A 24323-nucleotide genomic window follows, 5' to 3' on the forward strand; every position below is an offset into this window, starting at 1 on the left:
ACGTATATATATATATATATATTTATATATATATTTAATATATATATATTATATATATATATATATATATATTTATATATAGTTATATATATTTATATATATATATATATTTTTATATATAAATATATAGATTTTTATATATATATTTATATATATATTTATATATATTTATATATATATATACTTCCGGTTTTCGTAGTGGAAAGACGTGTTTGCTTTTGCTCTGTGAAAAAAACAAAAAAGGTTTGCATTAATCGACGAAATAATCTACTAAAAGTTAATAAAACATAGAACTTGTTAACTCATAAAGTTTACTAAAATACATTAATTAAAAATATATTAATTAAAAACGTAATATATTTCGCTTCAAGCCAAATATAATACAGTAAAGTTAGTTACGCATGCTAGAATCTTCCCCGAAAAAGCACGTGGTGGCAAGTATTTAATTTATCTCCAGCTAAATGTAAGAAGGAAAAAGAATTGTTTTCTTTGCTGTTGTGAAAGAAAACTTCTTTGTACAAGCACGAGGGTTTGGACTGTACCTTTCAAGATAAGTATCGCTTGCAATTGTTTGTTTATTAATTTTTTATTTTCCTTTAATATAAGCTAACATCTCAGTTACGATTTACGACGCCATCTTTGTTTACATTCTGAGAATAACTTTCTTTCAATTTCTGTTTTGCTTTCATATGTTTATTTTCCTGTAATTAGTTTAGAATTAAATAATTCCTTCATTTCCTCACTTTCTTCAACCCCTCTCTCCTCCCTTACATATATTCCCCCATTTCCAGCTCCTTTCTTCCTTCCTTTATCTCTCTTTATGCTTACCCTTTCCCTCTCTTGCATATCTTACTCTTTTTCTCATCTCCCCTCCTCCCTTTCATATCCTCCTCTTCTCTCATTTCTTTTTCTTTTCCATCTCACATCTACTTCTCCTCTCGTCACCTCACCCTCTCATATACTTCTCATTCGCCCATTCTTCACACTCCGGGATCTCCCTCTCATTCACATACTTCATCCTGTCTCTCCTTCACTCTGTCTCTCTTCCTCTTGCTAACCTCTCCTCCCCTCTGTTTCTCTTTCTCTTCCCCTCTTCTCCTTCACTTTGCCTCTCTTTCTCTTCCCCTTCACTCTCTCTCTACTTCTATTTTCCTCCTCTCCCCCTCCCCTACCACCCTCTATCTTTTTAACACCTCTTTGCTTTCCTCCTATCACTCTCTCGATTTCTTTCCAACCACCTCTCTCTTTCCTTCATATCTCCCTCCCTCTTTCCCTATTTCCCCCCTCTGTGTTTCTCCGTTTCTACCTCTCTCTATCCCTCATTACCTCTCTAGCCTCTACTCACCCTCTGGACCTCAAAACGAAGATGGCACCAAAGTGGGAAAAGAAAGAATTAAATCTTTTGCTGAGAGTATAGACGATTGCTAGTGGCGATCCGCCGAACAACATCACCACTGCCGCGCTAAAAAACAATGGATTTCATAGAACCATTAACCAGATAGAGCGGAAGAAAAGTGAGTTTATCCGGTCTTACATGTTTATAAGACCACACATCAAAACACTGGACAACATAATTGAAAATTATTGTGGCAAAGCTGATGAGGATGAAGAGGACGAAAAAGAGAAGGAAGCCGGAAGTCTCTGTGATCCAGGGGTTCCTCAGGAAAATGGATCACCTACCCCAGTGAACGACCAGGTAGTGAAGGATAGGGGAGCCAAGGGAGCAGAAACCGGAAACCCCCCTGTACCAGTGGTCCTACGAAGAAATGCAAAATTAGAAAAAAAGGAATGACCGTAAACAAAAAATAAGGAGGGAAAAGGAGGAAAAGGCAAAACAGCCAAAGCTGAAAACCCAACCCACCACACAAACAGCAGAGAAACCCATGGAGGATCCAATGCCACCCAGTACACTTCAGGAAAGAAGAAATCTGGAAGGCACCAAAGAACCTGTAAGTTCTACCTGCGGGGCAAATGTTGGCATGGTGAGGACAGCAAAAACTGCCGGTTCACCCACCCAACACCCCGCCAGAACTTCAGGGGACTCAAAGAGAAAAACTTTACCGAGGGAACACAAGAAATGTCTCCCAGGAAAACTTTCAAAAACGAAGTGCGCTCCTCAGATGTTCTGCGCAACGCAGCAGCTAAGCAAGAGTCTTTTTATGCATGGCACAAAGAATTGTCCGGCAGCTAACCTGGCTACACCAAGCACAGAGAAGGAACCCTGCACACCACTATGCAAAACCACCACAGTCAACAGACACGGGATGGCCTCCCCTAACGCCTGCACAGCCATCACCCCAATACTTTTACTAAATATTGGGGGCCTGTTGCATCAAAATAGAAACAAAATTTCTTTCCTGAGAGATCTTACTGCATGCAATCAAGCCCTATGCATAGCACTTGTGGAAACTCACCTCAACCCTGATATAGGGGGCACAGAAGTACACATACCAAACTATGCCATACTGCGGACAAACAGAAAGGAAAGGAGCCATGGTGGAGTTGCTGTATACATCCGAGATGACCTCACACCCCAGGTCTTAACGACATACGGTATGTGACACTTTAATTGTATACATAAGACAACATAATATAATCATATGCACTACATATTGCCCATCGGATCCCCCAAATCACACAGGCAAGTTTGAAGATTGCCTCACAAGAATTAAAGAAATCCTCATGAATCTGGAACACCACGTGACCATATTTCTTATGGGTGATTTCAACTTCCCAACATCAAATGGCCCGAAGGTCACATACTCTCAGGAATGATTCATTGCAAGCAAGTACACGTGGAGTCCCTGCTCAACCTCACCAATGCCTTATTCATGGAGCAAGTTGTACTTAAGCCAACTAGGGCGAATAACATTCTGGATCTCTGCTTCATGAACAATATGGACATCATTCATGATGTGAAAGTGACACCGACATCAGTTTCGGATCACAACATAATAGAGCTGTCTATGTTTGGGCCAAAAGTAACCAGAGACATACAGCCTAAAGGAAGCACCCAAAATCTCTCCAATCTGAACTTCCACAAAGCAGATTGGAAATCGATCCAAAAAGAGATCCTCAGAGAGGACTGGCCGGAATGTCTCTCCACACCAGACATTGACATGAAACTAGAATGTTTCATGTCTTCTGTGCAAGCCGTATGCCAGAAATATATCTCAGAGCACAAGTCCAAAACAAATAGGAGCAAGATTCCAAGAGACAGGAAGATCCTCATAAGACGACAGACGAAGTTTGCAAATCGTCTCAACCAACATCCCAAAAGTAACGAAATGTCCCACCTAAAAACAATACTGATGGAGATCGAAAAAAGGCTGCAACAACCCTAACCCTAACCCTAACCCTAACCCTAACCCTTAACCCTAACCCTAACCCTAACCCTAACCCTAATCCTATGTGAAGGAGAAAGCAGACAAAGAAGCCTGGGTTATAAAAAACATTAAATCAAACCCAAAGGTCTTCTTTCATTGTGCGAAAGAAACAGTCTCAGTGCACTACAAGATAGGACCCCTCCTCCATAAGGATGGCTCCCTCACAGACAGTCCAACTAAGATCAGTGAGATGCTGAATGACCAGTTCAAAAGTGTCTTTACCAGCCCGTTGGAACACAGACAAGTGAACGAACCAGTGGACTCCTTTGCCGCCTTACCTATAACCAGCGAGGTGGTTACAATAGAATGTATTGACATTAGCGAGAAAGATGTCCTACTAGCCATAGATGAAGTGGACACAAACTCAGCTGCTGGTTCAGATGGTTTCCCAGCCATCCTCCTCAAAGCGTGTAAGCATGCCCTGGCAAAACCCCTCCAGATTCTCTTCCAGAGCTTTCTTGCGAATGGCAAACTGCCAAGCAAGCTGAAGGAGGGAATAATATGCCCAATACATAAAGGGGGAAGTAGAGCAGATGCCAAAAACTATAGGCCTATCTCTCTGACTTCACACATCAGCAAGGTCATGGAAAGGATAGTTAGAAAGAAACTAATTGCATTCCTTGAGGAAAATAAGTTGTTGAGTGATACCCAGCTCTTACAACATTATGACTGGGTGTTGAGGCAGTTACTCAACAAATCAAATGTGGACGTAATATCCCTTGATTTTGCAAAAGCTTTTGACAAGGTGGATCATGGTATGATATGCCACAAACTGCGTGACCTCGGCATAGCTGGAAAACTTGGAGTGTGGTTGCATGACTTCCTGAAAGATAGGAGTCAGGCAGTAGTGGTTAATGGAGCCACCTCTATGAACACACAAAATAGTGAGTGGTGTTCCACAGGGCACTGTCTTGGGACCACTGCTTTTATAGTGGCCTTCTCAGATATGCCCAGATAGCCACTCTGGCCAGCTATGCAGATGATACGAAAGTCTGGCAGAAAATACAGAACCCCAGCAATGTTGCACAACTGCAGTAGGAGTTGGACTCAATCTACAGATGGGCTGAGGATAATAATATGCAGTTTAATGCTGAAAAATTCCAGGCCCTGCACTACCAGCATCCAAAACTGAATATTAAACTTACAGGATACACCGGTCCACAGGGAATTTCAATCCCAGAACCTAAGTCTGTGAGGGACCTGGGTATCGACATGAGTGATGATACCTCTTTCCAAGTGCACATTACCAGGATGGCGACAAAGTGCAGACGACTGGCTGGGTGGATCCTAAGAACATTCAGAACCAGAGATGAGGAAACCATGATGGTCCTCTGGCAGACATTTGTCCTCAGCCGCCTGGATTACTGCTCACAGTTATGGTCACCCACCAGTGTAAAATGAACAGCGGACCTTGAAGCAATCCAGAGAAGATTCACAAAGAAGATCATCTCTTTGCAACAGCTCAGCTACTGGGAAAGGTTGAAACAGCTAAGACTCTACTCCCTGGAGAGACGACGGGAGAGGTATGCAGTAATGTATGTCTGGAAGATCCTGGAAGGAATTGTGCCAAACTTTGGCATTGTAAGCTACACCAATGCTAGAACGGGACGACACTGCATAGTGCCAATGATCCCAACAATGCCATCACGCTTCAGGACCAACTTCTGCAACAGCCTGGGTTTCAAGGGCCCACAGCTTTTTAATATTCTCCCAAAGAGTCTGAGGGACTTGCACAAAGTAGATGTAGTGGTTTTTAAATCAAAGCTGGACATCTTCCTGTCAAGAGTCCCAGATGAACCTACCTCACAGCAAGAGGTGCAAATGAGAGTAGCTATATCAAACTCCATTCTTCACCAAGTGCTACATAAAACTATTCTTGACTTGTTTTAATTGCACAAAGTATATATTCCAGTTGTGTATCCTGTTGCTGCTGAGTAATTTTCACACTAGAATGCCTTGGCAGATTTTCAGAACAGCACAACTACATTAGTTGGATTCTCTTATGGGGATTTTCAATTTTTATTTTTTCACACCTTCGCAAATGATGGGGATGGGGAGTACTTTCCACGAAGAGAATCTTTTGAAAATTTATGATTCCCCACTCCTTCTGGATTGATTTTGTTCAAATTCTTTTTTGGATCAATCACTTAAAAAGATTTGGAGATGCCTTTGCAGATTAAAAAAGAAAAGGGAAACTTTTTTCAGTTTTTTTCAAACCCCTTTCCCCCCACTTAGTACCCATTTTGGCCAATGTTTCCCCCACTCAGAACCAATTTTGGCCAACACACTTAAAACGATGGGAAAAACCTTGGCGGTACAAAGCATAAAATTTGGGAAATCAGTGATCACCATCACAATTCTCACATTATTTTCAAAGAGAAAATGAAACATAATTTAAAAATAATAAAGAAATTAAAAAAAAATTCCTAACTCTGCCCCTCCATATATCCTAACATTTTGGCTTTTTTTAATCACTAGACTACTAATGACCTTTTGGGACACTGATGGTTCAGGTTATAAAACATTGAAGCTGATATCAACATTGCATTGAAATGAAAGTTAATTTTATGATGATTCAGTTAAATATTTCAATTCGTTCATGTCATCATAGAACTGGTTCACAAGTTCATGTTTTAAAGCGTCAGATTCATGATCTCTCCTGCTTCTGACCCTTTCCCTCTGTTCCAGCAGATCCTCAGCCTTTCCTTTTTCAGTCTCATTGATCCTTCTATTCGCATATCTGTCCTGATCCTGTTGTTGGCATTCACCACTATACTGCTCACGTTCTTTGGTTCTCTTTAGCCATGCTCTCTTCCCACTATCTACAGACCAACCAGATGTTTTCTTTCTTCTTCATCAAGACATAATCTAAGAATACAAGATTGTATTTACCATAGAAAAAATTCCTACTACCTCAAAAAATATCTTTTTTAAATCATTACTTAATAATGTTCCTAAATAATTAAAATAGTGTCTGTTTAAAGAGGGATAAATATAAATATTTACTCTATAAACAACTTGTATTTTTCAAATCATATTCACTCAGAAGTACTTTTTAATAAGCTGTACAAATAATTTGTATTTTTTAGGGTTATGTTACTTTTGGAGTATTTTCCCATTATGTGCTGTTTTGGCTATTTATGAAGAGGCCCCAGAAAACCATATATTTCGGGAATCCATGGTCTGATGGGAAAAACCTTGAAGGTACAAAACATAAAATTTGGGAAATCAGTGATCACCATCACAATTCTCACATTATTTTCAAAGAGAAAATGAAACATAATTTTAAAACAATAAAGAAATTTTTTTTAATTTCCTAACTCTGCTCCTCCATATATCCTAACATTTTGGCTTTTTTTAATCACTAGACTACCAATGACCTTTTGGGATGATGGATGGTTCAGGTTATAAAACATTGAAGCTGATATCAACATTGCATTGAAATGAAAGTTAATTTTATGATGATTCAGTTAAATATTTCAATTCGTTCATGTCATCATAGGACTGGTTCACAAGTTCATGCTTTAAAGCGTCAGATTCACGAATTCTCCTGTCTCTGTCTCTTTCCTTCTGTTCCACCAGATGCTCAGCTCTCCAAGCACCTGATTAATGATCTCTCCTGCTTCTGACCCTTTCCTTCTGTTCCAGCAGATCCTCAGCCCTTCCTTTTTCAGTCTCATTGATCCTTCTATTCGCATAATCTAAGAATACAAGATTGTATTTACCATACAAAAAAAAATTCCTACTACCTCAAAAAATATCTTTTTTAAATCATTACTTAATAATGTTCCTAAATAATTAAAATAGTGTCTGTTTAAAGAAAGATAAATATAAATATTTACTCTATAAACAACTTGTATTTTTCAAATCATATTCACTCAGAAGTACTTTTTAATATGCTGTACAAACAATTTGTATTTTTTAGGGTTATGTTACTTTTGGAGTATTTTCCCATTATGGGCTGTTTTGGCTATTTATGAAGATGCCCCAAAAAACCATATATTTCGGGAATCCATGGTCTGATTTAAGCAAAACGTGTTTTATTCCATTTGTATTCACATTTCAGAGGTACCTTACTTTCAGAGTATTTTCCCATTATGCACTGGTTTGGCTGTACTAAATTACAGACAAGCATGCATGGAAACAATCACAGAGTTTAAGTAGTATATAGATAGTTTCAAAATATGGACAATCCAAATCTGCAATTTGTTTCTATTTATAATTTCAAAATAATTTTCTAATAAAAAGGTGATTTAATGCTTTAGCATTCAGATTCCTGTCAAATGTAATACATACTCATTCACAATGATTTGAACTATTCATGCATTATCTTGTAACTTATAGATTTCAATGATGTGATTGTTTATGTTTTTAATGACATTGTTGGATAGTTGTGAGTGGCCAGATTAGCAAGTTTGAACATAAAATAAGAAGAAAATTTTGGGCCGGATATGACTGGTTTAAATGCTATAAAGGGTTAAGGGAGATTTAGTTAGTGTTTCTAGCACATCTCACGACCGCCTGATACCATCCACATATCTTTGTCATTCTAACATGTATTGATGCTTTTCAATATTTTTCTTTCTGCAGATACATTTTTGTTGTGAGAATAATAGTAATAATGGTACACCCGTCCCACAAGATGAGTGGTATGTGGTAGTCACTATAAATAAGTGACATTGGTTAGTGTAGAGGGAGAGTATGCAGTTGAGGGTTTAGATAGTTGTGGTCTTTACTTGTCTTACTAACTATACTGCTACACCAGAGTGGGCATTATAACAATCCCAAATTAAGGATTACAACAGTGGCAACGAGGGTTAGAAGGAATTAACAAACTCAAGTTTTTTTTGTGTGAATTTTATGGAAGGAAAATAAGTAAAATTATGGAAAATTTGTTGGCCAGTTTGCTTGAGTTGAAAAAACAGCAACAACTGAAAGAACAAAACAGCAGCAGCTACAACTTCAAGAACAACAGCAGAAGCAACAACAATTACTATTACAGCAACAAATGCTGCAATTAATGAAGAGTAAGTCGTCAGGAAATTCTGAGAAAATGTTCTTGCTAGATTATATTGCAAACTCAATAACAGAGTTTAAGTATGAACCAGACAAAGGGGTTACCTTTGAGGCGTACTATAGAAGATACAAACAAATCTTCAATAAAAAGAGCAAAGATTGGGATGATGATATGAAAATGCGTTTAATCTTGAGAAAACTGGCAGCTAAACATGAACATTACAGCAATTATGTACTCCCGAGAAAACCTTCTGACATAAACTTTAAAGATACAAAAGACATGTTGTATAAAATTTTTAGTGAGGAAAGCTTATTGTTCAATATACATTGGAAATGTTTGAGTCTAGAAAAGAACAACAAGGATGGCTACATCACATATTCTTGAAGAGTTAACAGGGAATGTGAAAAGTTCACATGTCTCTGTATATATAAAAGGCAGGATGTGTGTGTGTGTGTGAATATAATTTATCCACGTCCACAAATTAGCACGCAAGTTGCTTCAATTTTAGGAGGAAATTCATCATGACCCTGGCTGTATTTTCGTCAACTTATTTTCCCCAGAGGCACCAGCAAATAGCAGTAAAAATAAAATTTCAACCAAAACTTTTAACAATTTTCAAGTCAGAGAAATCGCCATTGTTTGCAAACAGGAGTTAAGTCCCCTTCTAGCGATGAATAAGTTTTTGTTAAGACTCTTTTTTTTTTCCATTGAAGAAAAATGTTTGATTGAGTGACGGGCAACACACACAAACAAACATGTATGCATACAAAAAATATGTATGCTATAGGTGTACGTATGAATGTGTGTGTGTGAGTGTTGCCCATATGTATATATATATATATATATATATGTGACTGTGGATTTCCACCTCGGCATCCAAAACACAGAGTTTTATCTTGGCTACTGAATAATTGTTACATATTAATTTACAGATAAATTCCTCTATTTACATAATATTGAGGTCTCTTTCTTTCTTTTGTTATCTTACCGTTTTTTTTACAAATATATATATATAAATAAATCAATTTCAACGGATTTTGCCAAAATTTGACGTTGACGTTACTTAGTTTGGTTTGAAATAAAGAACTTGATGAGCTTAATAATCGTAACTTAATCCCAGGCAAAGCCAGATTATACTGCTAGTAAATATATCAATTTCTACCAGATCAGTTACCCAGGCAGAGTCAGTCAATCCCATTGTTGTGTGGAACATGTCCAGCCTATCCTTTCTCAGTCACTACTTTGCTTCAAATTTAATAACTGACTTTCTAGCAGCTAATACTAGATCTACTTCTTGAAGTAGCTCAGAGTTTTCATTGCATATATAAGTGCTTTGTTGAGGAGGATGGAGTTAATAGAGGCATAGAAGCTGGATATATCCAACTGTGCAAATTTAATTTTCTTTGCTATAATTCTATCAAACCAATTGATTGCCTCATATGAACTGTACCAGAGATTTAGTTTTGTCATGTTCCTAAGTGTAGGTATACATTTATCAATAATGTGTTTGCTTCTTCTACCTAAGTCAGACTTCGAAGGGTATATTAGCCTAATAGATATGTTAGTGTTAACTAACAAAAATACTAACTCCACTCAGTTCTTTGAGACTGGCCAAAGCTTCTTGAGACCCTGAAGAAGCTGAACTGATAATCATGACAGGTTGCATCTGCAAATGTTAGTAGTCCATGCAGTGGAAACATGTGTAGGTTATTGTAATATGCTGTATAAAATTGTAAAATAAAATAAAATATATTTTGAGGATGAACAAGTCTCCATACTCTTTATAATTATTACTAATATATATATATATATATATATATATATATATATATATATATATATATATAACAAAGTGAAGTTGTAAGGTACTGCCCGAGTGGAAATATATATAAGAAAGGTTTGAAAATGCAATTTTAAAGATGTTTATTCACTTGACCAGTTTCACTTTTTTAGAAAAAAATTGTCAAAAGTAAAACGTAAAGCTTTGTATAAGCTATGTTGCGTTAAGTATTAGTTGTCACAAGAGTATTAAAATACATACATATATTCTTTGATAATAGAAAGAAAATGTTATAAATAGTTTACAAGAAAGTATTTAAGAAAACATTCAACACAAAGTATTAGGAGTTCAATAAAAATCATGTTTGTTTGGTAGTATACACAGGAGATATATTTAAGAGTTTAAAAGAACTTGAGAGGAACCAGCCTAGCATTTTTTATTTTGTGTGTAGCTAAGGATTGTTTGCTATTTTAAGGGACAGTATGGGACGTTAGTTGGGGTGGGGGGAAGAAGAGCAATGTGGAATTAAAAGGATTTTTTTGTTTCTGGGCTAGTCTATCATGGTTCAGTGGTTTTTGGGACTGGTCTGAGAGATCAGAATGGTGTGAGTGTGTGTCTCTGTGCACATCTCTATGTGTGTGTATATAAACATGTGTTTGTGTGTTTGATTGGTCCCAGAGTTTATTGTGGTGTCTGTAAATGGGTCTGTGTGTGTTTTATATTTGGTAGGATGGTGTGTGTATATGTGTGCACGTTTGTGTGTGTATGTGTGATTGATATTTGTTAGGGTGTTGTGTGTGTGTATGTGTTGTTCCCATGTGTGTATGTGTGCGTCTGTGGATGTGTGTGTATGTTTGTGTGTGAGTGTGTGTGTACATGAGTGTGAGTGTTTGTGTGTGTCTGTCTGAATATGCTTGTCTTGTTATAATTGTCCTGGTGTTGTGTGTGCGCATGTGTGTGTATATGTGTTAGTTCGTGTGTGTGTATGTGTGCATCTGTGTGTGTGTATGTGTGCATCTGTGTGTGTGCACGTGTATGTTTATGTGTTTTGTGGTGGTGGGGATGTTATGTGTGTGTGCATGAGTGTGTGTGTGTGTGCATGAGTGTGTGTGTGTGCATGAGTGTGTGTGTGTGTGCATGAGTGTGTGTGTGTGTACGTGAGTGTGTGTGTGTGTGTGTGCATGTGTGTGTGTGAGTGAGTATGTGTGTGTCTCTGTTTGAGTATGTTTGTGTTGTTTTAATTGTCCTTGTGGTGTGTGTGTGTGCAACCATATGTGTGTGAGGGTGCATATGTATGTGGGCGTGTGTATGCTTGTGTGGTTTGTGTTGGTGGGGATGTTATGTGTGTGTACGTGAGTGTGTGTGTTGTGTCTGTCTGAGTATGTTTGTGTTGTTTTAATTGTCCTTGTGGTGTGTGTGTGTGAGGATGCATATGTATGTGTGTGTATGCATGGTTGTGTATGTGTGTGTAAGTGTGTTGTATTTATCAGGGGTTCTGTGTGTATGCATGTGTGTTTTGTGTATGTTGGTGCTGAGTATGCATTTGTGTGTGTGTATATATGTGGGTATGGTTTATGTAGTTTCCGTGTGTGTGTGTGTGTGTGTGCTGCATTTGTGAGTGATTTGTTTTGTTTGTATTGTTAGAGCAGTATATGTGTATACGTGTGGGTGTGTTTGTGTGAGTGTGTCTATGTGTCTTGTATTTGTAGGGGAGGTGTGTGTCATTGTGTGTGTGCATGCTTGTGTGTATGTGTGTTTGTGAGTGTTGTGGTTGTTCAGATTGTATTGTGTGTATATGTGTGTGTTTTTTCTTTTGAGTGTGTGTGTGTGATTTTTTTACTGGGGAATGGACATATTGTGTGTGTGTGGGTTGTGTTGTATTTGAATGTTTGTGTGTGTATCTGTGTGTGTGGATGTGTTTGTGTGAATGTTGTTTGTAATTGTCGGGGTGGTGTGTGTAGGTGTGTGCATGTACATGTTTACATATGTGTGTATGTGTGTGTGAGTGTTGATTATGGTTGCTAGAATCGTATTGCAAGTGTATATATGTATGTGTTTTTTCATGGCGTGTGTGTCGGTTTGTGCTCTAGTGTGGGGATATTGTGTTTGTGCATGTGTGTATATGTATGTGTGCGTGTTTGCGTCGGAGGTTTGCATTGTTTTTGTGTGTGTGCGATTTTGTATATCTATATGTGTTTCTGTGTGTGTTCGTTTTGGATGTTTACCTGGGGGTATGTTAGAGTGTGTTGATAAGGACCTTAGAGAATTTCTTAAGGACTTTTATAATTTGAGCATCGTTTTTGAGAATAATCCTAAAGTGGCAAATTTCCTGGATGTCACTCTCGACCTGAATACCAGCTTGCACTACCCCTTCCGAAAACCAAACCAAACTTTCCAATATATCAATGTTTCCTCAAATCATCCCAAATCAACCATCAATAGCATCGTAACTGCAATTTCTATCAGAATCTCAAACCTATCGGCGAATGAAAACATCTTTAATCAACACGCTCCAATATACAACAATGCCTTGAAATTGAGTGGGTTCACAAATAACATTGAATACATACCCAATACCAAATTAAAAATTAAATTGGCCAGCATGGTCAGCAACGATATAAAACGGATTTCGGATGGCAGAGGCTCCCCACATAGTTCCCAAGGAGCTAGCAACAAGCTAATAATGACCAATATTTGTGCTGATAAAAGAAGCTTTGGAAATAGGAAAAATGAATGCGATGTGGTTGGTCTTGTAAATGGTAACCACGTTAATAAGGCTAATAATGAGATTTGTAAGGATGAAAATACCATGGACGATAACGGTAATGGGAGGGAAGGGGTTACAAAAAATATGAATCATAAATGTGAACTAAGGTGTAAAGTTAGGTTTAGGTCTAATGAAGGTGGTAATAGAAATAAGAATAATACTAGTAGTAATAGAGATATGAATATTAGTAATAGATACAGGAGTGCCCTTACATTTAGTACATCAAGCCAAGCAACATATTGTAATCCCACTATTAATACTAAGCCTAGGATTCGTCAAGTTACTTGGTTTGCCCCTCCCTTTTCATTAAGGGTGAAAGGTTTACCAAAGCTATTTTTTAAGTTATTGAAGGAAAATTTCCGAAAACACCATAAGTATTATTCAATATGTAACAAGTCAACAATCAAGCTGGCCTACTCAGTCACTCCCAATGTCGGATCTATTATTGCTTCGTTGAACAGAAGTAAAATAAGGCGCTATAATGATAGAAATGATGACAGAAGCTTTAATGGAAAATTCATTAAAGACATAGAAGAGGGTATTAATATTAATAGTACGTCTTCTGAAATCGATTGTGAAGGGCGTGTTGGGGTGACAAATAATGTAAATAGTAGAGATAATCATAATACTGATGTCGGTGATGATATTAGTGTTTATAATGATTATCAGGGTGGTCATGATGGTGTTAATAGTAGTGGAAATTGTAATAAAAATATTAGTAAAAATAAAAATGAAAATAAGAAGAATGGTAATAGTAGGAATAATAATAGAATAATTATACCAGAAAATAGTACGAACGATGGTGTAGATGATATGGTGGACCCTAGTACTGGGAGTGCGCACGGTTTTGGAGTTATCAATAATACAAGACCCTGTAGCAGGTTGAAGAAATCTAATTTTAGGGACCCAACTGAATGTCTGATTAGCGGAAATTGTCACCAGGAAAATGTGGTTTATAAATGTAGTGTTGAGGCTCAAGGAGGCCAGAGAAAAATATATATCAGAAGCACAGTAGACTTTAAGCAGAGGTATCGATCCCACCTGGGCTCCTTCAACAATCCTAAATATAGGACCTCTACAACACTGGCAATACATATTAACGACCTCAAGAAAAGGAATGTTGAATTTAAAATATCATGGGCTATCCTTGCGCATGCCTACCCTTATAGAATTGGGTCCACTAGATGCAGTTTATGCATAAGGGACGCATACACTATATTGAAAAATTACAACAACGCAGTATTAAATAAGTTCACTGATGCAATACCGGCGTGTATGCATAAGATCCACTCAACGTTCTATAGGAAATTTAGAAATAGAAAAAGCAATAAAAGTTTGAGCTAAGCAATAACAATTGAATTAAGTTTAGTAAATATAGTGAGTGGTAAACGAGATTTAGCTAAAGTAATGTAATTATTAAAAAATAGCTAGGAAATTTAGAAGTAGAAATAGCAATAAAAGTTAGAGCTAACCAATAACAAGTGAATTAAGTTTAGTAAGTATAGTGAGTGGAAAACGAGATAAAACTAAAGTAATGTGATTATATGAAAAATAGCTGTTAGTCGAGGATTCGAACCTGAGTATGTGGCTTTGCATGTATGGGAGAATTTATAAAATTGGAATAAAATAAAATAAAATTAATTAAGTGCTGAAGTGAAATGGGCCAGACGGCGCTGCATGCATACAATTTCCTATGGCAACTGTATCGAATGGTTTGCGTATAAAGTTCCATTCAGGATCGACATAAAAAATTTTCTGGGAGTACGTAAGTATGGTGTCCTGAGAATGGCCGGTATGTGACTATGTATTTGTGTGTTTGTTCATGTTTTATATGTGTTGTATAGGACATCCTGACGAGGGGAGTGCCAATTTTAAGTACTATTTTAAGTACTGATATGTCAAGTATTGATTGGCACATCCCCGAAACTGCTTGTAGATAATGGACTTCTGTATATCTTATATTTTTGTAAGCTTGTATGTGTATTATATTTTGTGTACTATTCGCCGGAATTTTACTCGTGTCTTGATATGCTATATTTTTATATTATCACTATATTTATTCCTCTTATTCTAACAGTTTTAAGCGTGTTATATGCAAAATTTATATTTATATTTATTTGTATATTTATATTTGTATTTATATTTGTATTTATATTTTTATTTGTATATGATACTTATATATTACTGAATTTTTAAATTTCTAATATGTCGGACTGTATAGATATAAACTAGTATATAAGATTTGCATGTGTTTGGTCTATCTTTGAATTTTATGGTGTTCCTGTGGGTGTTGCTCCTATTGCCTCCCCTTGGATAAAAAAGTGTATATATATATATATATATATACAGATATAAACACGCACACACATATATACTCACATATATATGCATATGTAGATACGTATACAAAAACATGTTTGTTATTTCTGTTAATTAACAAGATAGAAAGTGGGTGGGAAAGCTGAGAGATGGAGCAAAGACAAAAGTAGAAGAAAGGAGCTAATCAACGTATGATAATCTTTTTCTTAATATGTTGCCTACACATATGACATTTATCAAGTACTTCACCACATTTTTTACAAGTGGTATGGCCACAATGAAAGACCATATCCCAACGATGCTCCATACATATTGTACATATCAGTTCATCACTGAGTTGTTTGTTTTTGAACTCCTGAGGTGGATTTACTGTTTTAAATTCAGACCCATCTGAAATGATAAATATACAAATTTTACATTATGATATTAATCAGAGGCACATCTAAAGCAATAAATATTCAATTATAACAAACTATAATATTAATCTGTAACCCATCTGAATTGATAAATAAACAATTTTATGCCAGAATATTTAGTTAAAAAATTAAGAAAATGTGTAATTTGAGAGAAAATTGCAGTTAAAAAATCCTCATCATTATCATCACCATTTAACATCCACTTACCATGCTGGCATGGGTTGGACGGTTTGACATGGAGCTGGCTAGCAGGGAGCTGTCCTGATTCAAACTCTGTTGTGGCATGGTTTCTATGGCTGGAATCACTTCCTCATACCAACCACTTAAAAGAGTGTGCTGGGTGCCTTTTACGTGCCACCAGCATGGGTGCAATTACACAGCACTGGCACAGGGGCATTAACACAGCACCAGGCACAGGTGCTTTTAAGTGACACTGGTAACTAAAACGACAAGCCTGTATGTGTGGGAGATAGCAATTTTACTTAGCTTGACATATCTCATCAAGTACAGCAAATCACCACATCTCCCAGTCCCTTGTCATTTTCTCAGTGAGGTCCAACATCTGAACATCCTTTCTCAACACTTTGTCCCACGTCCTCCTTGATCTACTCCTTCCACAGGTACCCTCCACAATTAGAGCTTGGCACTTCTTTATGCAGCTATCCTCATCCATATGCATCACATGACACACAACATCTGATGCCTCTTAGACCCAATTTTCCTCTTAAATCATTCACACTCTGTCATGCATGTACACTAATATTATCTTTCCAGCAGAACATGCTAGCTTCATTTCTTTCAAACCTTTGCAAGTCCCCTGTAGTCAAAGCCCATGTTTCACTGCCATGTAATATAGCTGTATGTACACAGGCAATATGTCTTTCACTCTGAGAGAACAGTCTTTAGTTAACAACAAAGGTAGAAGCTCTCTGAGCTTTGCCCAGCCCATTCTTATCCTAGCAACTACTCTTTCAGAACTTCCTCCACCTCTCCTAACTTGGTCTCCTAGGTTACAGAAGCTATCTACTACTTCTAAGGATCCTACCAATCATTTGAGAAAGTCTATTGTCTGCACATTTTCCGTGCTTATTGTACCTGCACATTTGCCACACACAAAAACTATAATCTCCATTAATCTTCCTGTGATACTGCTACAACTTTTATGTGTCCAAAGCTTGCACTGGGTACAATGTATGGAGTTTCAATCAACACCCATCTTATATATTGGCAGAGCCATCTCCCAAAAGGGATTTGTGATTTGTCTGTTTACTTACTTAGTAGGACATTGTTTTTTGCTAAATTAACCCTAAGGCCCTTAGATTCCATATCTTGTTTTCACATCTGAAATTTCTTCTCTAGGTCAGGTAGTGATTCAGCTACAAGAACAAGGTCATCAGTATAGAGGAGCACCCAGATAAATAGGAAGGGGCTGAGGACTGAGCATTGGCGAACTCCTACTTGTGCTCTAAATTCATCGCTATACTCATTGCTAACCTTCAGCTTACTGACAGCATCCCTGTACATGGCTTGTACCACTCTTACTAACCACTCATCTATTCCTAGCTTCTGCATTGACCACCAGATAAGGGAGCAGGGGACCCTGTCAAAGGCTTTCTCCATACTGACAAAAGCCAGATACAGAGGTTTATTTTTGGCAAAGTACTTCTCCTGCAGTTGCCTAACCAGGAATACAGCATCAGTCATGCTCCTGCCTGACACAAATCCAAACTGCATCTCATCTACACTTTCTTCCTAATTAATTGAGCTATGACCCTTTCTGTGTCTTTCATCACCTGGTCCAGCAATTTGATATGTCTGTAATTATTACTGTCTAAGGCATCACTTTTGCCTTTAAATAGCATGACTCCTTCATGGGCCATTAACTATACAGATAACTTGGCTATATCCTACTCTGGCAGATGGTGATACCTGATGGGCCAGGTGCTTTACTTGTTTTCATATCTTTAATTGCTTTATCTACCAAGCTACTGTCTATTTCGATAACTGAACACCTCAGTTGGGTCTACAGTTAGCAAACTCTCCTCCTATTCATTTTCTCCATTTAGCAGCCTTTCATAATGGCATTTCCAAGCCTCTTTCTTCGCAGAATCATTAAATTGCAAGTGAACCATTATCCATGCAGACACATTTCTCTCCTATGACATCATGATTTTCTCTCACACACAGTCTTGCAATTCAAAACATTTCAAGTCTCTTCTCCTCATGTCACAGATCATTAGCAAACTTTTTCTTTTCTGCTTCTCCCCTGGCTAAATATACTTGTCTCCTAGCTTCCCTTCTAGCTATCAGATACAGTTCCCTGCTACCACCACATTTCCAGTCCTTCCAGGTCTGTTTCTTTTCTCTAATGGCCCTGATAACTACACTGTTCCACCACCATGTTGCCTTCTATAGTAAAGTTAGATATATCAATGTATTAGTATTTTAAGACATTTTTCATAATTAGATTGGTGTTACAAAAGGCACAAACCATGCCAAATCAGATTGGAACCTTATTATAACCTTATATATAACCTTATTAGTTTTTTGATTACGTCAAATTATATCCATAATACTTGAGATGTAAACTATGGACTAACATCCAAGATGTTTATATATATATGAGGCCATTAAGAATGAAATGTTTGATTTCGAACTGAAAGTTTATTTTACTTTATCTCAACAAAAAGCAATGCAGCTAATCAAAGTATGCACGTAAATTATTAACACAATTTTGCCATTTTATCGGCAGCTTATTTATGCTGGCAGTGAAGAATTCTGGAGAGCAAGAGGTGATGAAACATGAAAGGCTGTTTTTGCGTCTTCTTCAGATTAAAAAATTTTTCTTTACAAGAAGTTGTCTAATGCCTGGAAAACATAATAGTCAGTTGGTGCAAGGTCTGGTAAATATCACATGTAACAATACATTACAAAAATGGTTCTTTTATGTCATGACAGCAAAGAGCATCAAGTTTCAAGACAATGTATAATTCGATGCTCTTTCAGTTTGTGTGGTACTCACTTGTCCAGTTCCTTTGCCTTGCTGATTTGTTTCAGATGGCCCAATACAGTTGGAATCAAAAAATCAAATCTTGCTTCTAACTCAGGCATAGTTTGAGATGTATCCACTTGTACTACAGTTTCCAGCTCATCATTATCCACCTTGGTCTCAGGTCTACCAAGGGGCTGATTTTCAAGAGTAAATTCACCAGACTGGAACATTTCAAACCATCGATGTACAGTGCGCTCATTCACCACATCTTCACCAAATACCTCATTGATGTTTCAAGCTGCCTGGAATGTATTGGTTCCATTTGGATGCATTGGAACTCATAAACAACATGAACTTTTGATCTATCCATGGGTTCACAAAAATTGATTTACAAGAGAAAACTCACAATATAATCAGACACCATTTCAGAAAGTGATGATGCAACTCTTTTCAAGTTACATCATCAATGTTATAAAACAAAGTATTGTTAGGATAAAACATTAGAGTTAATGACTGTTAAACTCAGTGCATAAGAGAATCAGACATTTCATTCTTAATGACCTGATAGTATGTTTGTAAGTGGAGGCACAATGGCCCAGTGGTTAGGGCCATGGACTCGCAGTCTTAGGATCGCAGTTTCGATTCCCAAACCAGGTATTGTGAGTGTTTATTGAGCAAAAACACCTAAAGCTACACAAGGCTCCAGTAGGGGGTGGTGGTGAACCCTGCTGTACTCTTTCACCACAACATTCTCTCACTCTTTCTTCTTGTTTCTGTTGTACCTGTATTTCAAAGGGCCAGCCTTGTCACATTCTGTGTCACGCTAAATCTCCCCAAGAACTACGTTAAGGGTGCACATGTCTGTGGAGTGCTCAGCCACTTGCACGTTAATTTCACGAGCAGGCTGTTCTGTGGATTGGATCAACTGGAACACTCGTCGTCATAACCGATGGAGAGCCAACCATGTTTGTAAACATTAAATGGTTACATTCACTTAATAAATAATTAATTTTAATGGATACTATATCAGTTTTGATAATTAGTATACCAGTTCAATCAACTGCATTGAATTATAGTATTAAGCAGCTGCATATTGCCAAAGCACTAGTATCCTTAATGTAATCCTTAGGGAGACTCAGTATGATAATATATGTAAGTACATGAGTCTTCCAGAGTCACTTGCATCATTAATAAAATCTTCAGGCAGAATTAGTGTGGTGCAGTGTAATATGTATCAAAGCTAGTTCTCTGAATTACAGTCCTTCTGATGGACTTCTATCCAATTTTCTGTCGACAAAATTCTTTTCACAAGGATTGAGTTAATCCAAGGCTCTGACAGAAGATATCTGTCCAAGGAACTGCACAGTGGGACTGGATTTGGGACCTCATGATTGGGAAGTAAACTTCATAACCATTTAGCCATGTCAGCACTTACACACACACAACATTGATAACAACAGCAGCAGCAATTTAGGTTTCATTAGAAGGTTGGGGAAGGAACAAGGTTTCTGAACGTTGTGATTGCTGACTTTTCAAATATAAATGATGTGGTTCAACTCCAGGTCAATGGATAAGGTTTGAATACTCAACAGTTTTGAACATATAGTTGTTTAGGGACAATGGCAATAGATTTTTAAATTCTTCCTTCTTTACAAATTTGGTTTTAATATCTAATTTTTGACTTCACCAACACTATTTCAAATGTATCTATAGTAGAAGATACATACAGCGGCACATTGGGCAAATGACTTCTACTATAGCCTTGTGAGTGAATTTGGTAGACAGAAACTTGAAAGAAGCCCATCATATGTATATATATATATATATATATATATATATATATATATATCCCGATCCCTCATCTGGTGGTCAATGAGGAAACTAGGGATAGATGAATGGCTGGTGAGGGCTGTGCAAGCCATGTACAGAGATGCCGTAAGTAAGGTTAGAGTTGGCAGCATGTACACAGAAGAATTCAAGGTAGAGGTTGGGGTCCACCAGGGTTCAGTACTCAGCCCCCTCCTATTTATCATAGTCCTCCAGGCAATTGTGGAGGAATTCAAGACAGGTTGCCCCTGGGAGCTCCTCTATGCTGACGACCTCGCTCTAATCGCTGAGTCACTATCAGAACTGGAGGAGAAGTTCCAGGTGTGGAAGGAGGGTTTAGAATCGAGGGGCCTTAGAGTCAACCTAGCTAAAACCAAAGTACTAATAAGTAGAAAGTTAGAAAATCCACAAATATCCTCAGGAAGATGGCCCTGCTCGATCTGTAGAAAAGGTGTAGGTAGAAACTCTATAAGATGTACCCAGTGTAAGCTATGGACACATAAGAGGTGCAGCAATGTCAAAGGTAGGCTAACTGGGAAGATAGTTTTTGTATGTGGCAGATGCTCTGGAGCATTGACCTCCGAAAATCTGCAGAAAACAACTTCCGTCACTTTCCGGGGGGAAAAACTAGAAGTAGTTGATAGCTTCCGCTATCTAGGTGACCAAGTCAGTAGTGGGGGCGGGTGCGCTGAAAGTGTAACTGCTAGAATAAGAATAGCCTGGGCAAAGTTTAGGGAGCTCTTACCTCTGCTGGTGACTAAAGGCCTCTCGCTCAGAGTAAAAGGCAGACTGTATGATGCATGTGTACGAACAGCTATGCTACATGGCAGTGAAACATGGGCCGTGACTGCTGAGGACATGCGTAAGCTTGTGAGGAACGAAGCCAGTATGCTCCGATGGATGTGTAATGTCAGTGTACTTACTCGACAGAGCGTTAGTACCTTGAGAGAAATGTTGTACCTAAGAAGCATCAGTTGTTGTGTGCAAGAGAGACGATTGCGCTGGTATGGTCATGTGGCGAGAATGGATGAAGATAGGTGTGTGAGAAAGTGCCAATCCCTAGCAGTTGAGGGAACCCGTGGAAGAGGTAGACCCAGGAAAACCTGGGACGAAGTGGTGAAGCACGACCTTCGGACGTTAGGTCTCACCATGGAAATGACTAGAGACCGAGACCTATGGAAGTATGCTGTGCGTGAGAAGACCCGGCAAGACTAGTGAAGCCATAATCCGTGGCCCCTACCTGGGACGTAGTCAGTCCACCTGTGCATACCTTCCTTCTTGTGACACTTGTGAAGACCTGTTGAGGCAAGTGAGAATCGAATCGAATCAAATCAAATCAAATCGAACCAAATCAAAATAGATGAACATCAATGGAATTTGTATCCTTGTGGTACCAGTGCCGGTGGCACATAAGAAAACCATCCGAACGTGATCGTAGCCAGTACCGCAACGACTGGCCTCCGTGCTGAGGGCACGTAACAAACACCATCCAAGCGTGGCCGTCCGCCAGCCCCGTCTGGCACCTGTGTCGGTGACACATAAGAAAACACCATCCGAGCGTGGCCGTCAGCCAGCCTCGTCTGGCACCTGTGTCGGTGGCACATAAAAACACCATCCGAGCGTGGCCGTCTGCCAGCCTCGTCTGGCACCTGTGTCGGTGGCACATAAAATCACCCACTACACTCTCGGAGTGGTTGGCGTTAGGAAGGGCATCCAGCTGTAGAAACACTGCCAGATCTGACTGGCCTGGTGCAGCCTTCGGGCTTGCCAGACCCCAGTTGAACCGTCCAACCCATGCTAGCATGGAAAGCGGACGTTAAACGATGATGATGATGATGATATATATATATACTAGCATTAAAGACCCATCGTTGCCGGGTCATAGTGCTAGTGCATGTATATATGTGTATATATATGTGTACATATTACATGTACATCTATATATATACATCTACACATAAAATACAAAATACAAAGTTATATCTTGATATCGCTAGTGATAACAATACTCAAAATATATAACAGACTGGAATTGTTAGCCCGTCACTTGTAATTTCGATCAATTGTATCTTGTCCTCCCTCTTGTATAGAAGTGTGGCTACAATCCAGCCTACCTCTACTTCTGGGGGGACATTTTTAATTTTTATCCGGGACATCCTATGTCCCAGATATAAAGGTAAAAATAAAATATTTCCACTTTACAAGTACGAGTCGAGTACTCCCTTGCACGCTCTGTTGACTCGAACCTTGCTTCTATTGTGGCGAATTTACCGCCTCTGATTAGATACCTTTCATAGTCGCACCAAGACACTTTTCGAAGGTGCTTTCCTCCATGTATTCAAATCTTTTTTCTCTACATTGTATACTTTATAGACAGTAGTCTTTTCTTTAATTTAATTTTTTATTATCCATCTGGACTATTCCATTTCTGCACGCTAATTTTATTTTTAATTTATTCTCATTCATGTGAAACCACTTATTCAAGTTCAAATCACTGATGCAAATTTATACCAATTGCTATTTTTACTTTTGTTATGTTACGATTATATTATACGTTAGTTTGATTTTAATTATTACTTACTACATATAATTCAATTATTATTATTATTTTTATTATTTAAGTGAAAGCATCTGACATAAAATAGAGAAATGTTTTTGTTTCACTTTTAACACGTAATACTGAAATAGTGGAGAAGATATGATATTGCTATGGGCTCGCTCTAGGCAAGAACTTGAACATTTGTTTTGCCCATGAAAGTACATGGACCCTAAGTAAGGCATGTGTAAAATTTGAATGGAATTGGTTGTGTAGTTCTCAAGTTTTAGGGAAACACACAGACAGACAGAGAGACAGACAGACACATTCTCAGTTTTATATATATAAAGATAGATATATATGTGTGGGTGTGTGTGAGTTCTTTGTGTCTGTGTTTGTCCCCTTCCACTGCTTGACGACCAGTTTGGGTTTGTTTACAACCCTGTAACTTAGTGATTCAGCAAAAAAGGCTGATAGAATAAGTATTAGGTTTAACCCTTTGGGATTTACATGATTCTGTCAAATGTAATGCTTTTCATTCACATTGCTTTGAATAAAGCTGCTTTATTTTGTAGCTTAGAGATTTTGATAATGTGATTGTATATTTTTAGAATGATATTGTAGGGTAAGTGTTAGAGGCAGGATCTAGCCAGTTTGAACATAAAACAGGTAGAATATTTGGGCCTGATATATCCAATTTAAATGCTAAAACGTAAAAAAAAAGTACTGGGGTTGTTACATTTGACTAAAATTCTTCAAGGTGGTGCCCTAGCATGGCCACAGTCTAATGACAGAAACAAGTAAAAGATAAAATTTTTGATTTTCCCAACACTATTTCAAATGTACCTTTGTGCAGGCATTGGGAAATTATGTTTTTTGTTTCTATGTTATATAAAACCTTGTCTTACAGTTCATTAACACTTTTGATAATAATCTGCATGTGACTGCTTCTGGTGTTCAATAACTGCTAACTTTCAGATTTTAAGTAGTCTAAATTAAAGCTTTCTTCCATCAAAGTTTCATCTTATCATCATTTTCATTTAGCGTCCGCTTTCCATGCTGGCATGGGTTGGACGGTTCAACTGGGGTCTGGGAGGCCAGAAGGCTGCACCAGGCCCAATCTGATCTGGCAGTGTTTCTACGGCTGGATGCCCTTCCTAATGCCAACCACTCCGTGAGTGTAGTGGGTGCATTTTACGTAACAGACGGGGTTGGCAAACAGCAACGGTCGGATGGTGCTTTTTACGTGCCGCCGGCACGGGCACCAGGCGAGACTGATATAA

At 38.0% G+C, this 24323-nt stretch overlaps 1 protein-coding gene and 2 long non-coding RNA genes across 3 annotated transcripts in view; 2 read left to right on the plus strand and 1 right to left on the minus strand.

Moving 5' to 3' along the window:
* Window positions 1-8406: 8406 nt before the first annotated feature.
* LOC115221238 lies at window positions 8407-8787 on the plus strand. The gene has a single exon (XM_029791390.1). It carries the CDS (start codon window positions 8407-8409, stop codon window positions 8785-8787), a length of 381 nt encoding a protein of 126 aa, XP_029647250.1.
* Window positions 8788-16516: 7729 nt separating this feature from the next.
* Window positions 16517-23247, minus strand: LOC118766993. The gene is made up of 3 exons (XR_005002913.1): window positions 23237-23247; window positions 20689-20696; window positions 16517-16726 (listed from the first exon to the last, which is right to left on the minus strand). It is a non-coding gene; the product is annotated as an uncharacterized LOC118766993 (long non-coding RNA).
* Window positions 18659-24323, plus strand: part of LOC118766992 — a 101177-nt gene continuing 95512 nt past the window's right edge. Inside the window, exon 1 of the long non-coding RNA XR_005002912.1 lies at window positions 18659-18709. This is a non-coding gene — a long non-coding RNA (uncharacterized LOC118766992). The remainder of the gene's footprint in view (window positions 18710-24323) is intronic.

The sequence above is a fragment of the Octopus sinensis genome, linkage group LG18, assembly GCF_006345805.1.
Source record: "Octopus sinensis linkage group LG18, ASM634580v1, whole genome shotgun sequence".
NCBI lineage: Eukaryota > Metazoa > Mollusca > Cephalopoda > Octopoda > Octopodidae > Octopus > Octopus sinensis.

Bases quoted from the DNA above. Each gene is read 5' to 3' on its own strand.
- LOC115221238 (XM_029791390.1), top strand. From the start codon at position 8,407: ATGAAGAGTAAGTCGTCAGGAAATTCTGAGAAAATGTTCTTGCTAGAT.